This window comes from Topomyia yanbarensis, chromosome 3, assembly GCF_030247195.1.
Source record: "Topomyia yanbarensis strain Yona2022 chromosome 3, ASM3024719v1, whole genome shotgun sequence".
In the NCBI taxonomy this organism is placed as follows: Eukaryota; Metazoa; Arthropoda; class Insecta; order Diptera; family Culicidae; genus Topomyia; species Topomyia yanbarensis.
The window spans coordinates 302,229,228-302,244,012 of NC_080672.1; the positions used below are offsets into that span (position 1 = coordinate 302,229,228).

The 14,785-nt window shown below is 43.8% G+C and overlaps 1 protein-coding gene across 3 annotated transcripts in view; it reads right to left on the reverse strand.

The window, feature by feature from the left end:
- Nucleotides 1-714: 714 nt before the first annotated feature.
- Nucleotides 715-14,785, reverse strand: part of LOC131688957 (protein phtf) — a 29,009-nt gene continuing 14,938 nt past the window's right edge. Inside the window, exons 1-8 of one of the 3 annotated variants that reach the window (XM_058973617.1) lie at nt 5,547-5,969; nt 4,527-5,450; nt 3,034-3,761; nt 2,624-2,752; nt 1,943-2,568; nt 1,725-1,886; nt 1,575-1,652; nt 715-1,306 (exon numbers count right to left, since the gene is read on the reverse strand). In XM_058973617.1, the coding sequence (XP_058829600.1) occupies nt 1,157-1,306; nt 1,575-1,652; nt 1,725-1,886; nt 1,943-2,568; nt 2,624-2,752; nt 3,034-3,761; nt 4,527-5,428 (2,775 nt within the window). In that variant the 5' untranslated portion in view covers nt 5,429-5,450; nt 5,547-5,969 and the 3' untranslated portion in view covers nt 715-1,156. Of the gene's footprint in view, nt 1,307-1,574; nt 1,653-1,724; nt 1,887-1,942; nt 2,569-2,623; nt 2,753-3,033; nt 3,762-4,526; nt 5,451-5,546; nt 5,970-14,785 lie in introns of those variants that run through there. The other 2 variants (XM_058973618.1, XM_058973616.1) reach the window with 2 other exon arrangements.

Here is a 14,785-nt window from a genome sequence, read left to right on the forward strand (position 1 = left end):
ACATCAGACGTCTTGGTGCGTGAGGGTTGAACGCATACAGAAACGATTCATTCGTTTAGCGTTGAAAAACCTGCCATGGCGTGATCCTTTGAATCTGCCTCCATATCCTTGTATTATAAGGACTTGACACGCTGCAACGACGTAGGAAGACCCAAAAAGCATTATTCGTTGGAAAGTTGCTGAATGGAGAAATTGACGCACAGCATCTATTGTCATTAATGGACTTTCGAACACCATCCAGATCGTCTCGTAGAACAACGATGTTGCATCCAAGATTCCACAGAACATCATTCGGATACAATGAACCACTCACATCGTGTATCCGCATATTCGCTTTAGTAGAGGATTTGTTCGATTTTGAAGAAAATTCTAGTCGGTTTGCAAATAGAATTGGTAGCTCTAGATTATTCTAAGTTTAAGTTTTGATATTTTTACATATTCATTAAAACTACGTGTCAGATGATAAATTGAAATACAAATACAAATTATGAAATGAATGGAAATTTGATATCTACGGAAAGTTGTGGGGTGTCGGTTCTACCCATAATTCCCCTATATTTTGGAAAACAAGTATTTCACCATTCTCAGGGCATTTTTGTTATTATATTGTTGGGACTTGAACAAAGATGCCTTTTTGTACGTAAATTAACTGATTCTATCAGCTTGGTGTATTAATTTATTGGGGAGTTTCGGATGTGCAAATAACTTCGACCATTTCTGCATACGTCAACAAAGAATACTTTTATTTCAGCATTACCTTCGTCTTAAACTAAAAAAACCCACACCTCACTTCTCTCTGCTCACTTTCACAATCGCATTCCACTTAATAGGGAAAAATAGTCTATCACAAAATACCATTTTCTACAACAGTTGCTGCTATCTAGGAAATCACACCGCTTTATACGGACATCAATTGGAGGAAAATCAACCACTAAGATGCTTTTCGTGTTCATCTATAACTTAACCTCACGGCTTCGTTCTAATCTACTTGAGGACTAAATACTAGTTTGTTAACAACTTAGGTACAACGTTTTCTAGAAGTTGGGGGAAGTTGGCTATCCTATAAGTCTACTAACGAACGGGTACCATCCGTCCAGAGTACGGCTTCCTGAAGATTACACAGGCACAGCCAATTTAATCGGTTTGAAAAATAATCTTACTTAATTTTAATTTTGTGAAGCTTTAGTTTAAAGCCTAGCATCTCGCTGAGAACGCCTGATAGTGCCGATAGGATAACAACCTTCACAGTGGTGTAAAGGTACGGGTTGGCGCTCAGACCTGATATCTTGAAGGGGGACTCCAACTCCTGCGAAAAGATGAAAACAAAAATACTACATTTGAGTATTATTTCATGAGGGGGTTTCTATTAATATTTTATGTTCTGTCAAAATAAAAAAAATGAAAACAGATCATCGAATGCTCAGTGTATTGAGGCGAATAATTCTGGCTGGCGATTAATGCTGCCTTAGAAACTCCGCGGAGAATGGGGAATAGTATTAGATGAAACAAATACTATGCTAATACTAATTCTAAGTCCGGATTCATAGAACCGTCAACAGTTGTGAGCATATTACCTTGAGCAGATCTGCAGCCAATTTGAGTACGTTGTTGGATATCATGAGTTCCTCTTTTTTGTTCGGTTTCTGTTCAATCTGAAATAAGTTGATAGTTCAATATCGCACGTGTGTATTGTTTGTTTTGCAAAGCTACAGAAGGACACGTACTTGTACGTAAAGGTTGATCTGCTCCGTAATCAGCACCGAAACGCTTTTGTACTTCTTATTGATTTTAGTACCGAGCGTCATGAATCGCAGCAAAAAAGTTCCAAAGGCACAAGACCACATCAAGGCTTCCAAGTTGAATTGTGAGTGCATGTGCACTGAGTCCTGAAAAAGTAATTATATGTTCAATTACTTTCCGCACATTAAAACAACCAACAAACCTTCAACCACTCAACACTCAAAAACGCCAATAACAGCAGTGTAATAATAAATGCAGCTGACACGATAACATCCACTGAGTTCTGTGGTCCTCGTCGCTTCAGATACGACCGCACGCATAGCCAGGTTTTGATGTTTCGAACTTTGTTCAGACGAAAGTGAGGAATGCCTGATTTTTGGGCGCGTCGCGAGGATGTAAGATGTGAGAATAGCTTAGCGTAGAGAAACCGTTGCTTGAATGTACGCTCAGCAACTGCCAGCAGGAAAAAGATTAGGTAGGTCAGGCAAAGCCGCATACCAAACCCCAGAATGAGAACGGTCTTTTCCCATGTGGTCTCGCCGAAGGCAAATCGAAGGATTGCCATGCACGAGAAGGAGGCCTTTTCCAGTAGAAGCACTGGCATTTCCAGAAAGTTTAGCTCGGTTGCGTTGGTTGAATCGACGGTTGCCTCACACAGTCTGCAGAAGGCAGGAACTAGCGAAAGAATAAGGCTCAGAACAACGCCGATGTAGACATAGTCGCACGTTTCTGGCATGGCTTCGACGCGTTCGATAATGGCGGAGGAAATATCCAGTACTGACATCTCGGCTTTTTTAACTTCTCGCGCATCCCATATGGTGCAGCTGACTGAATTGAAATGATAAACGGTAAATGGGAACGTCGTGTCTTAACTGGGCATTACCTCTATCGTTTGCACCGCATGGCGGATTAAGTATAATCGTTGGAGCATCCTCCAGATCGTAATCGTCATCCGAGTGTTCATTCTGCCCATCCGATTGATTGAGATCTGAGCTGTAACTACATTCGTCACCTAGTAGTTGAACGAAAGAGAAAATAGAATACTGTGAGATCAGTTCTATTTTTTCAAGATTATACCAAGCAAATCTCCACCGGACACCGACATGGAATTTTGCAACCAATATTACCCACAGTATATGATTGAAGCTTGGAAATAAATTAATGCAAATTATTACTGATAACAACCGAACGAAATGGGTGCTTGTGTAACGTAAAGAACAAGTGAGGGATGACGTGATGGGTACCTAACATAAAATGGAGTAAGTTAGACCAGGTTAGAATCAAAATACTCACTATCGGTGTTGGCTAAATTCCTACCAGTGTTCCCGATCGTACCTTCTGAGAGATGTTGTTGATGAAGATGGTGGCTGTGGTGTAAATGGTGGTGGTGAATATGATGGTGATGACTAGAATCGTTATGATGCAGATCGAAATCATTCTCCTCATCGGTATCACAGCTGGACTCAAGCTTCTCGTCGACACCACTGCCCTTGGAATCATTCTGATCTAGCTGGTCCAGTAGGGATTTGCTTCGTTCGTTCCGCTGTAGCTCTATACCAAACTCGGATGACAGTTGACGTTGGGATTTGCTGGGCTGAGTCGGCACAGACAACGAACCGCTTCCCAACTGCTCCTGGCTGGTTGGAGTATTTCGTAGAGTATCGGTATCGCTATCGGATCTATTTTCCTTATCCACCTGTGGTACCCCACTGACCCACGTGTTGGTGTATGGTCGTTTCTTATAGTAGACTTCGGTGGTCACACCTGCGTTCGAACTGTCTTCTCCCCCGGAACTTTTCCCATTCAGGCTCTCAAAACCGTCGTCATCGATCGCGACTTCGTGACCGTTGCTAGTATCACTGCTTGTTCTAGAGTTTATACGTTGACCATTGCCCTCCTGTGGGTCCCAATTTACGTTGCGCCGTCGCAGGGAACATCCAGCCTGCGGTTGGTTTGACGCTGACAAGTCATTCGACGTGACATTTATTGCCTCTTGCGAATTCGATGCATCATTTGTATTACTGGAATAGAAAAATTGTGGATATTGAACGGTATAATTATTTTTTAGCAAGACCATCGTTGGGTCTCATTTTTATTGTAATATCAAATAACGTACTGAAAACTATTGATTTATTAGTCCCAGTCCCATATGCATTTTGGATGAAAGCTGCACTGCCCATAACAGCATAAGAGTCCCATGTTGAAAAACAGCAAGCCGAGAAAAACGCTGTTCAAGATTGTCCCATCCATTGAGCCAAATGGATGGGACAACCATGTTTTGGTATTTTTTCGATATTTTCTGAACAAACCCGGTAATCTTATGTTGTGCAGTGTGATTCAGTGGTGATACAGAATACAATCCAACGGATAACTCATTTTCGACAAAAATTCACATGGGACTCTTATGCGTTTACGGGCAGTACCGACATTTATCTTTTATATTTGTATTGTGAATTCTTTTCGACTTTCTTGATCAAATGCACATCAATGAAACTGATTTGAGGGGTGTAGTGATTAGTGTAGTTGTAAATCGTACGCAGCTCACGTGGGTACAAAATAAAACAAAAAACTTTTGGGCGCATTTTCTCGACATGATGATTTTGCATATGGGACTGCTATGCGAGAACCGGTTAGAAAAAGTCGATTCTTCAGCTTATTCAAGTACAATCAAATGCAACATCCAACATGCGAGTGGAAACACAGTTTAAATATTAATTGGAAACTAGTCGAAGCAGCCAGTCAGAGAAAAAAATGTGGCGGGAATTTCAACTCAACGATTCACTTACCTGGACATAAGTAAAAACACCGAATCATTCGCATCAGTCTCTTCGTTCCGTAGCATAACATTTCCATTCCGCATTTTTTTCGGCGAAAAATTTCCTAAATTTTGACCTTCCTTCACTATATCGCAAGTCGCTTTTCCCAGTTGCTGTTTGCTCAGAGCCTCACTGCTGGTACTGCTGCTCGTGCTGCAGGCTCCCTGCTTTTTGGCGGTTCTCATCGGTGATCCCGTGGGTGATTTTGAATTCCCATTGAATGCATTCTTTGGTTTCTGTAATTCGCGATCATCCTGCGCCGATCTGGTTGATGTCGTGGTTTCATTCCCTGTCGTAGGATGCACTCGAGCACGACGTCGTTTTCGTATGCGCTCTCGTTTTTTCATCGTCGAATGTGAGTGGCATTTCTTCATGTCACGACACAAACCGTTACTGTTTGAAGCCGTGGCCACTATCTGTGAGTGAATGACACTCAGTAATAGGCTGAGGGCAAGAGGAATCAGGAAATCGGTAATAGACACGATATGTTCCTCTCGGTCAGCACCTGCTTTATTCACATTGTAGCTGTAGATTCCGAGGTTAATCATTTGCAGCAGATACAGCGAGAGTAGCAGAAAAAACACTCTTGGGGAGGTTTGTTGGACCCACCAGCGAGCATAGATAGGCAGGAATAGAAGCCGTACGGCTGCTAAATATATCACAGTCAGGATGGAGAGTTTCGATTTGGCCTTGGGGAAGGTCGATCCGCGCACTAGATCCACATCGATGAGTTCGGTTTTGAGTTTTGTATTTTTTAGCGGCAGATGAGTGATACCAGCCAGGATCTTCTGTTCGATTGTTTTCTCCCATTGCTGTTTATCGTATGTGCCAATCTTTTTCTGGTACCAAGCTACCAGTTTATCCAGGCGCATAGTTTGCGTTCACCGCTCGAATCTGTTACGGAGAAAAAAAATAACGATATTTCAAAACGAAAACTAGTTCGTTAATTGGTTGGCGTGCGATCAATGAATAAGAACCCTGTCAACATACGTGCTATTTTTAGTGAATAACGTTCGGTGCTTCTGCACTTTGCTCTGCTACAAACTTGCCAATCACGTTAGACGTAGCGCCTAGTATGGGACTGGGAGTCTGTACTTTCTTCTTCCGCTCTTTAACTTATGCAACCGTTTATGGAAAATTTCTCGTTAACCGACACACCCAACGGGGCAGCAATCTTTTCGTTGGATGTTATTTATTATGCAAATTCTGCTATTTTTGTAATCTGATTCAATTATCAAAACATTATATTTTACAGTGGAGCATGGACGTCTCGAAATGATGTGCTTTACTGTTTCAAATAAATATCATTAATCTACCAACAAAGAAACAACTTAATCCAAGCTTGGTGTCTTTGGCACTCAACCGTGTACTGACGTTGATCATATCGTTCATTCGGCATTTCATTCCACGCTTTATCTGCGTTGGTCTTACCGAAATGAAATCGAAAGAAGTATGTACTGGATGTAGGAGGCATAGCAATAATAGCCATGTTTCAATGTCAATGTATAGTAGGGTGGCCGTTATGTTTGGGATGGTGGAATTTTGCTGGACATAATATAAATTAAATAGAGAAAAAAATTCGCGTAGGGCGTAAAAATCGGCCGGAAATCCTTCAGTATGAGAACTGCTTGAACATTTTCTCAAACGCAAAACTCGGTAGGAACCTACAGCATTAAAAGCGGTTAAAAATAAACTATTTCTACACAGTAGTATTCGTATATCGTAACGCTCATGATTAAAAGTCGGCGAAAATACTACTTTGTAAGTATCGAATATGATTTGCCAAATTTTAAATTGAAGATTTTCTATCCGAGTTTTATAGAGGGAACCCGATTTTTATGCTTGATTATATAGGATTTTCACAGTTTAATATATTTGAAGCGCGTTTTACGAATCATATTCTATCCTTGTGACTTTTATTTCCGGTCGCTCATAAATGGTTTCAAAATTATTTTTCCTTTGTATGGCTGGGGTCGAAACAAACAACGAAAAGTTTTATAGTAAAACATGTAGTTATCTACCTTGAGTCATTTTTGACCGATGATGGACAAAATTCCACGATCACGGAAAAACTGCCACCCCAATGTATGGGTTCATTCGACGATACACCATTTCATCGAACAAACTGAAATGTAACGTACCATCTTGTTTGGAAATCAGTACTGCATATATGCTGGATGGTTGATGTGAATTTGTTTATTTGTTGTATATACACCACCAGGCAGCATGACCCAAATGTGATTCTTTATAGACTAGTTATATATACAGTCTTGTTCTGCAATACAATGGATTGAATTTTCGAACGAATGTGGTCCGATCGAATCGGACTCCCATTTGATGTTGCTGTCGTTACTGAGAATGCAAATCACATTCCTACAGTTTCTCTTTGTTTATTTTCTCTTTCGTCAATAACTCCGCCGCTTTACGTTTGTTCCTTATGTCTTAGCATAATATTGTCATTTATCAGTCATCACCCTGACAGGGTCTGGATCAATTGGCATAAAGTCATTTGGGATAAGGTCATTTAGTATAACGGACATTTGGCATAACGGTTATTTGGCATAATGATCATTTGGTATAATTTTTTTATTATTATTATTATTATTATTATTATTATTATTATTATTATTATTATTATTATTATTATTATTATTATTATTATTATTATTATTATTATTATTATTATTATTATTATTATTATTATTATTATTATTATTATTATTATTCACATCTGCGTTGGAAACACCGTTCCGTACGGAATAAACAGCGCGCATTCGGGAATTAAACACAGTGTTTTTTCGGTGTTTTTCGCGATATTCGCGGTTTATTTTTCGACAAAAAGGTGAACGAAGTGCTTCTCTAGTGGTGAACAGTGAAAGTTTGGTGAAAATCGGTTCAGAAACGGCTGAAAAAAGTGAATTTTAGTTTTGCCCACGCGGTGCAATAGGTAAACAAACAGCCATCGCTGTGCCTACCCGCGTGGTTGCCGGGCCGATCTTGCATTCACTCGCTGGTGGAGTGTGACGGTGTGCTGAACGGACGATATTTTTGAGTCGCAAAAAACGTAAAAAGTTTTTGAAAAATTATTGATTTTTTTTTAACGTTGGATTTGGTGGTATTTGAGATACCAGTACAGTATTTATTTGTACAGATATTTGTACGGTACAGTGCGGGCCAAAAGTGTATGAACGGCAAAAAATAAAAATTGGAAAAGTGCGTTTTTCTTGCTTGTTTTGCTATTTAGAGGCAGTGATTCATCACTGCGAATCTACAGTGTGTCCCAAAATTGTGGGAACGCTTCGAAAAAGTCGACGTTGAAGGGGCAAATAAGGTAAGATCTTTCCTTTTCTTCACCTTTTTTGTCCATTTGGGGTTGGTATCGGGTGACCGTGCCACATAGCAGTTTCCAACGTCTGGTGGTGGCGTAATCCAAGATGGCGGCCGCTAGTAGCGGTGATCCGGGAGGGTCAAGTCAAAGAAGATTGCCGGTATACATGGATCCGACGAACAAATTCGGCGAATTGACGTTCCTGCAGCTGACAGGCAAAGACGGTGTACCTTTGCCAAGAAACTCGTTCGTCATTGGTAAATCGGTGGAGGTTGTCGCTGGAGGCCCAATTGAAGGTGCGAATACCGAAGCTCAAGGGACACGGTATACCCTTCGAGTTCGGAACCCAGTCCAAGTTACCAAATTAATTAAGATGACCAAGCTTATTGACGGTACTGATGTTGTGGTTGAATCCCATCCGAATCTGAACGTAAGCAGATGCGTAATTTCCTGCTACGATCTGATTCACTTGGAAGAAAAGGAAGTCTTACAAGAAATTCTAAGCCAGGGAGTGATTCGTGTGCAGCGAATTACACGTAAAGAAGCCGAAAACAGAGTGAATACGCCAGCACTCATCTTGACTTTCTGCAAGACCACATACCCGGAATACATGAAAATCGGTTTGCTTCGCGTCCCAACTCGCCCGTACTTCCCAAACCCGATGCTCTGTTATGGTTGCTTTAAATACGGCCATACGCGTGTTCGCTGTCCCGGCCCGCAACGTTGTCCTAACTGCTCTGGAGAACATCAAAGCGAAGAAAAATGTCGAGAACCCCAGTTTTGCCTAAACCAACCAACTAGCCGCCAATGTCCACACTACAAAAAAGAAGTAGAGGTCATCAAAATAAAAATCCGCGACAATTTGACATTCCCGGAAGCGCGCAAACGAGCTGAACAGCAGAATCAAGGAAGTTACGCCCAGGCTGCAGCGCAATCAAACGAGATCCTAAATAAACTGAAAGAGTTGGAGCTGACAATGAAGAAGAAGGGTGAGCAGATCGTTAAACTTCTGACAGAGAACAAACGCAAGGACGAAAAAATAGAGCAAATGATGGCGTACATCAAACAACAATCCGCGAATCACGAAAAACCCCAGCACAGCAAAGAAAAGAAGCAAACGAACCAGCCAACCGGGCCTGTAACGAGATCCAGAAACAACTCACCAGCGACTAATACTGATTCGAAACGAGGTAGACCGCAGAAACAACATACCCCGCTCAGCAAACCCACGACAACCTCACCGGATAACTTGAGCCCACCACCAAAAAGAACCGCTACCACTACCACCAACGAAACCATGGGTTATTCAGACGATGATATTGAGATTACCGAGACGCCTCCTAGCCAGCCTCTTCGATAATTCTCATTTTCATCAACGTCTGGATACCAACGACATCCCACGCACGAATATTGACTACGAGATGGATCGGTTTGGAAGAGAGGAAAGTGTAGTACTCCTTCCAACGCAAGCACAGCAGGATGAAGAAACTATCCGGGCCGTCATACCCCAACCCGTTGATAGTGAATTCACCTCTGTGGCCGATAGGAACACCGATTTTACCACTTCAACTAACAAAACTACAAACCAGAGCAACCCGATCGTCATCTACGAGAGAACGAGCATAACTACACAAAGTCTATCCCCAGTGCCGACCGCAGTCGGTGTTCGTGAGCATAATAGTGTAGTTTGTACGACAGCGGTTGGCACTGTGGGGCTGGACCTTCCCCAGGTCAGTTCCGAAGTTGTCAATCCCCTCGCAGGTACTGCTTGTTTTGATGTTCTTTCAGGTTTAAAAGACAACATCGACGATACGCTCCTTCGACATCACCACTTGCTATCGCCCGGAGAAGGCCCATCGAGATCATCACTTCGAGATAGAACAGCTGTAACAACGAAAACTACACAAAGTCTTTCCCCAGTGCCGGTCGCTGTCGGCAATTCTGGAAGTAATCGTGTAGTAGTTTCGACAGCGGCTGGCACTGTGGGGCTAGACGTCCCACAGGTCAGTCCATCTTCAATTTATCTCCGAACGAATTCTGTTGCGGCTTCTACCGTTACAGATGCGACTAGCAGTAACCGGTTTGGGGAAGAAGAGAAGAAAGTAGCTTCCCCACTTCATCATGAAGGGATTGACCGGGGGGAAGAGGACTGTCCCTACTTCCCAGATATACAGTCCTCGCATTTCTCCTCCTGGCTTTCCGCCGGCGAAGATACACCGCAACAACAGCAGCAGCATCAGAGCACCGATATCCCGGTTGAAATCAGCGCAACCACGTCCCGGTACCAACGAAACACACCGGCAAGCACTCGTAGGCAATCACCTTCGCCATCAACATCGTCTTCGTCAGCGACTTTCGCCAATCGAGACAGCAGATGCTTCGCCCTTCAATGGAATATCCGGGGCCTGCGAACCAACATCAGCGAGCTTAAACAGCTGATCTGCGAGTACGGACCCAGCCTGATAGCGCTTCAGGAAACAAAAGTTGACAACCGAGTAGTCGCAGCAGATTTCATCGGCAACAACTACACTCTATTGCTGAAACTTGGGAGTTGTCGATACTGGCAACAAGGAGTAGGTCTTGCCATTCGGGATGGTGTTCCATTTGAACGAATTGATATCGACGACAGTATACAAGCTATCGCAGTTCGGATCCAACTGCCACAACAAATGACGGTGGTGTCGATCTACGTCCCTCCCAATACTCGACAGTGTCAAGAACAGCTGGGTGACTTCCTCGAAAAGCTTCCACGTCCAGTGCTGGTACTAGGCGACTTTAACGCGCACCATATTTGCTGGGGTTTTACGAAATCTACCGCACTAGGCCACTTCATCGCCGAAAAAACGCTATTGGAAAGATTACTCATCCTCAACGACGGCTCGCACACTCGGATTGACCCAGCTACCGGTATCACTTCGGCTATTGATCTCTCGATCTGCTCCGAATCGGTGGCTTCGATATTTGTTTGGCGAACACTTCCGGACACCCACAGTAGGGATCACTTTCCTATTCTCGTTTCCATTCCCGGACTGTCGACTATCCCAACGAAAAGACAGAAATGGATTTACGACCAAGCAGATTGGACAACCTACGAGCGATTGACCGTCAACGCTATTCGAACGGGCGTCGAAATATCAATCGACTGTTTCGTTGACCGGTTGATTAGAGCAGCAAACACCGCGATACCTCGCACTACCGGCAGAGTCTGTCCCAAAGCGGTTCCGTGGTGGTGTCCGGAGGTGAAAGCAGCGATCAAAAATCGGAGAAAAGCACTTAGAGCACTGAAGCGTATACCAGCAGAGGACCCACGAAAAGCGGATGCACTGAAAAGCTTCCAGGAATCACGGGCAGCAGCAAGAAAGTCTATCCATGACGCCAAGAAAAAATCATGGGAAGACTTCGTCGCGACGATATCTCCAAGTTCAACTACGTCGGAGATGTGGCAAACAGTGAACACGTTGAGAGGGAAACGCCAACACCGCTCAACTGTCATCAAGCGGTCCGATGGTTACACGGATAGGCCAGAAGAAATAGCTGAAGAACTGGCGCAACACTACAGCAAAAGATCCGCAACCTCCAGCTATTAGTCGTTGTTCCAAAGGGAGAAAGAAAAGGCCGAACGAAACCGCATAAACTTCTCGCCAGATAGCGATGATATTTACAATTCGGACTTCACCCTGAATGAGTTGCTGTGGGCACTGGACAGAGGAAGAAGTGGCTCTTCAGGACCGGACTGCATCGGCTATCCAATGCTTCAGCGACTGCCATAACTAGTTGTATGGCGAAGGTTTTCGAGCGAATAGTCAACCGACGGTTGACAACCGAACTAGAGTCGAACGGACGTCTCGACAAACGACAACATGCCTTCAGATCTGGTCGGGGTACTGACACATACTTTGCGGAGTTGGAGAGGTCATTACCCGACCGTGACGAGCACTGTCTGATAGCGTCGCTAGATTTGGCCAAGGCGTACGACACCACTTGGAGATATGGCATACTACGAACACTGCAGAAATGGCAAATACGTGGAAGGATGATAAACATTGTCAACAGTTTTCTGGCAGAGAGAACGTTCCAGGTCAACGTAGAGGGGCATTTGTCGCCAGCACATCATCTGGAAAACGGGGTACCACAGGGCTCAGTGCTCTCTGTTACACTATTTCTCGTGGCCATCCAACCCATCTTCCGTGTCGTTCCGAACTCCGTACAAGTATTGCTGTACGCCGACGATATCCTGTTCCTTGTATGGGGGAAGAAAGACCAGTCGCTCCACCGAAAACTTCAGGCCGCAGTGAAAGCCGTCGACAAATGGTCGAGAAGTGTTGGATTTACGATATCTGCAACGAAATCCAGCATCTTCTATTGCAGCCCTAACGTACGCCGTGAACCCATACAGGCGATAAAGATAGATGGTGTAGCCGCTCCGACACAAACGCTGCTGAGAACCCTCGGTATTACTCTCGACCGATCGCTCAACTTTAAAGCGCATTGCAAAATGATGAAGAAGACGTGCGAATCCAGGCTGCGTATCTTGAAGATGATCGGCGCCAAGCTACCCCGTGGTCAACGCGCTTCTTTACTTCAAATCGGGTCAGCAATTGTCACCTCTCGGTTACTATACGGCATGGGGCTCGTAAGCAGAGGAGGAGATGCCGTCGTCCAAACTCTCGCACCTACATACAACAGGATGGTAAGGTTTTCATCTGGTACATACGTCACGAGTCCAATTCTAGCCATTATGGCTGAAGCAGGTACTTTGCCGTTCGATCTGCTTGTTCTCCAAACCATCGCACGATTGGCTATCCGTATGTTAGAGAATAGTAGGGATAATGCTGCTCTTCCCCTGGTACACCGAGCTTCCAGTCGTTTGATGGAGATGGTCGGAACGCCTCTTCCAAATATTTGCTCCCGCACGCGGTTAACTACTCGAAAGTGGTACGAAGCCAAACCCCAGATCGTGTGGGACATCAAGAAACGCGTAAAACCCGGAGATCCTTCGGATACTGTCCGCCCGGTCGTTCAGGAGCTACTGACAGAACGTTTCAGCCGCTCAACAGTCGTTTACACAGATGGGTCGAAAGACGATATCGCTGTCGGCACGGGAGTTTTCGGAGAACACTATCAACAGTCGCTAGGTCTTCCACAGCAATGCAGCGTCTTCTCAGCCGAGGCATTTGCAATAAAAACAGCGCTAACAGCATACCACACGTCTAGCGTTTTGCTGATCATGTCAGATTCGGCTAGCTGTTTATCAGCAATCGAAGCCGGCACATCCCAGCACCCGTGGATTCAACAGATTGAAAACATGCTTCGGAACCGTCCAATCAATCTGTGCTGGATCCCAGGTCACACTGGCATCCGCGGTAACGAAGAGGCAGACCGACTTGCAGGAGAAGCCAGGGGCGTTCCCCCATTGGAAATATCCGTTCCCGGAGCAGATGCCGTTAGTCAAATCAAAACAACTATCCGAAATCGATGGTACCAGCGGTGGTCAGCGTCCACCGAGGTGAAACTGCGCGAAGTAAAATTCAACACAACAAAGTGGACTGACCGCGAGAATTCGGCCGACCAACGAGTGCTAACGCGCTTGCGAATAGGGCATACCCGATTGACGCACGAATTCTTGCTGAAAAAAGAAGCCCCACCGGTTTGCGACAGCTGCGGGGTCCCTACTGACGTCCGTCATGTGATCCTCCACTGTAGGAGGTACGACGAAGCCAGGAAGAAGAACGATATTGAATCGACGAGTCTACGAGTGACTTTATGCAACAACAGAGACAACGAAGAGAAATTGCTAAACTTCGTCAAGGAAACAAATCTGTATAAAAAAATTTGAAAAATCTGTATTGTAAATTAATGTTTGTGAAAGCGAAATTGAAACTAACTTTCTGACACGAATGCACCCGTCTGGTGTAAAGTGTCATTAATAAACAACAACAACAACAACAACAACAACAATAAAAAAACTTATACAAATAAAAATATATTTACATCAAACAGTTAAGTTAAAAAGTTTCAATCGATTTTTAAAAGCATCCACTGAATGTGAAAAATCAAGTAAGTGGTAAACTCTGTTGAGTTCCCGAAGCATGGACTGAACTGGTTCATTATTTCCATAGTCTGTTCGTCTGAAGTTCAATCTCAAGAAATCTCTCGATCTAGGCGGCACAGCTGGTACGTTAAGATTGATCTGTTCGAGAATCGAGGGACAGTCGATGTTTTCTAGCAGAAGTTTAGCAGCAAACAAAGCTCTGGCCGAGCTACGTCGTTGTTGAAGGGTTTCCATTCCGAGCAAGCGACAGCGATCTTCGTACGGCGGTAAACTAAAAGGATTACTCGAAGGGAGAAACCTCAGCGCAAATTTGATAAATCGAGCTTGAATTGCTTCAATCCTGTTGATCCAGATGCAAACGTACGAACTCCAAATAATCGAAGCAGTTTCTAAGACCGAACGAACAAGAGTGTAGAACAGTGACCGCAGACAGTATGGATCTCGTAATCCGTTGGTAGCTCTGATTATGAAACCAAGATTTCTGTTTGCTTTAGAAATGATGCCCGAGTAGTGATTTCTAAATGAGAACTGTGTGTCCAATAGAACTCCAAGGTCTTTTACCACATTTACTCGCTCAACCGGACTTCCAGTGATTGTATATATTCATTTAATAGGATGTTTTTTACGTGTAAATGAGAAAATACAACATTTTTGCACACTAATAGTCAGTTGATTCCAAAAGCACCAGTTCTCAAATAGCTCAATTAGTCGTTGTAGTTCTCTGCAGTCCTCTGTAGATCTGACGACGATAAAAATTTTCAGGTCATCGGCATAAACAAGACGGAAACCCGGTGGGATGATTAGACAAACATCGTTAAAAAATATTGAGAACAATAGTGGTCCCAGGTT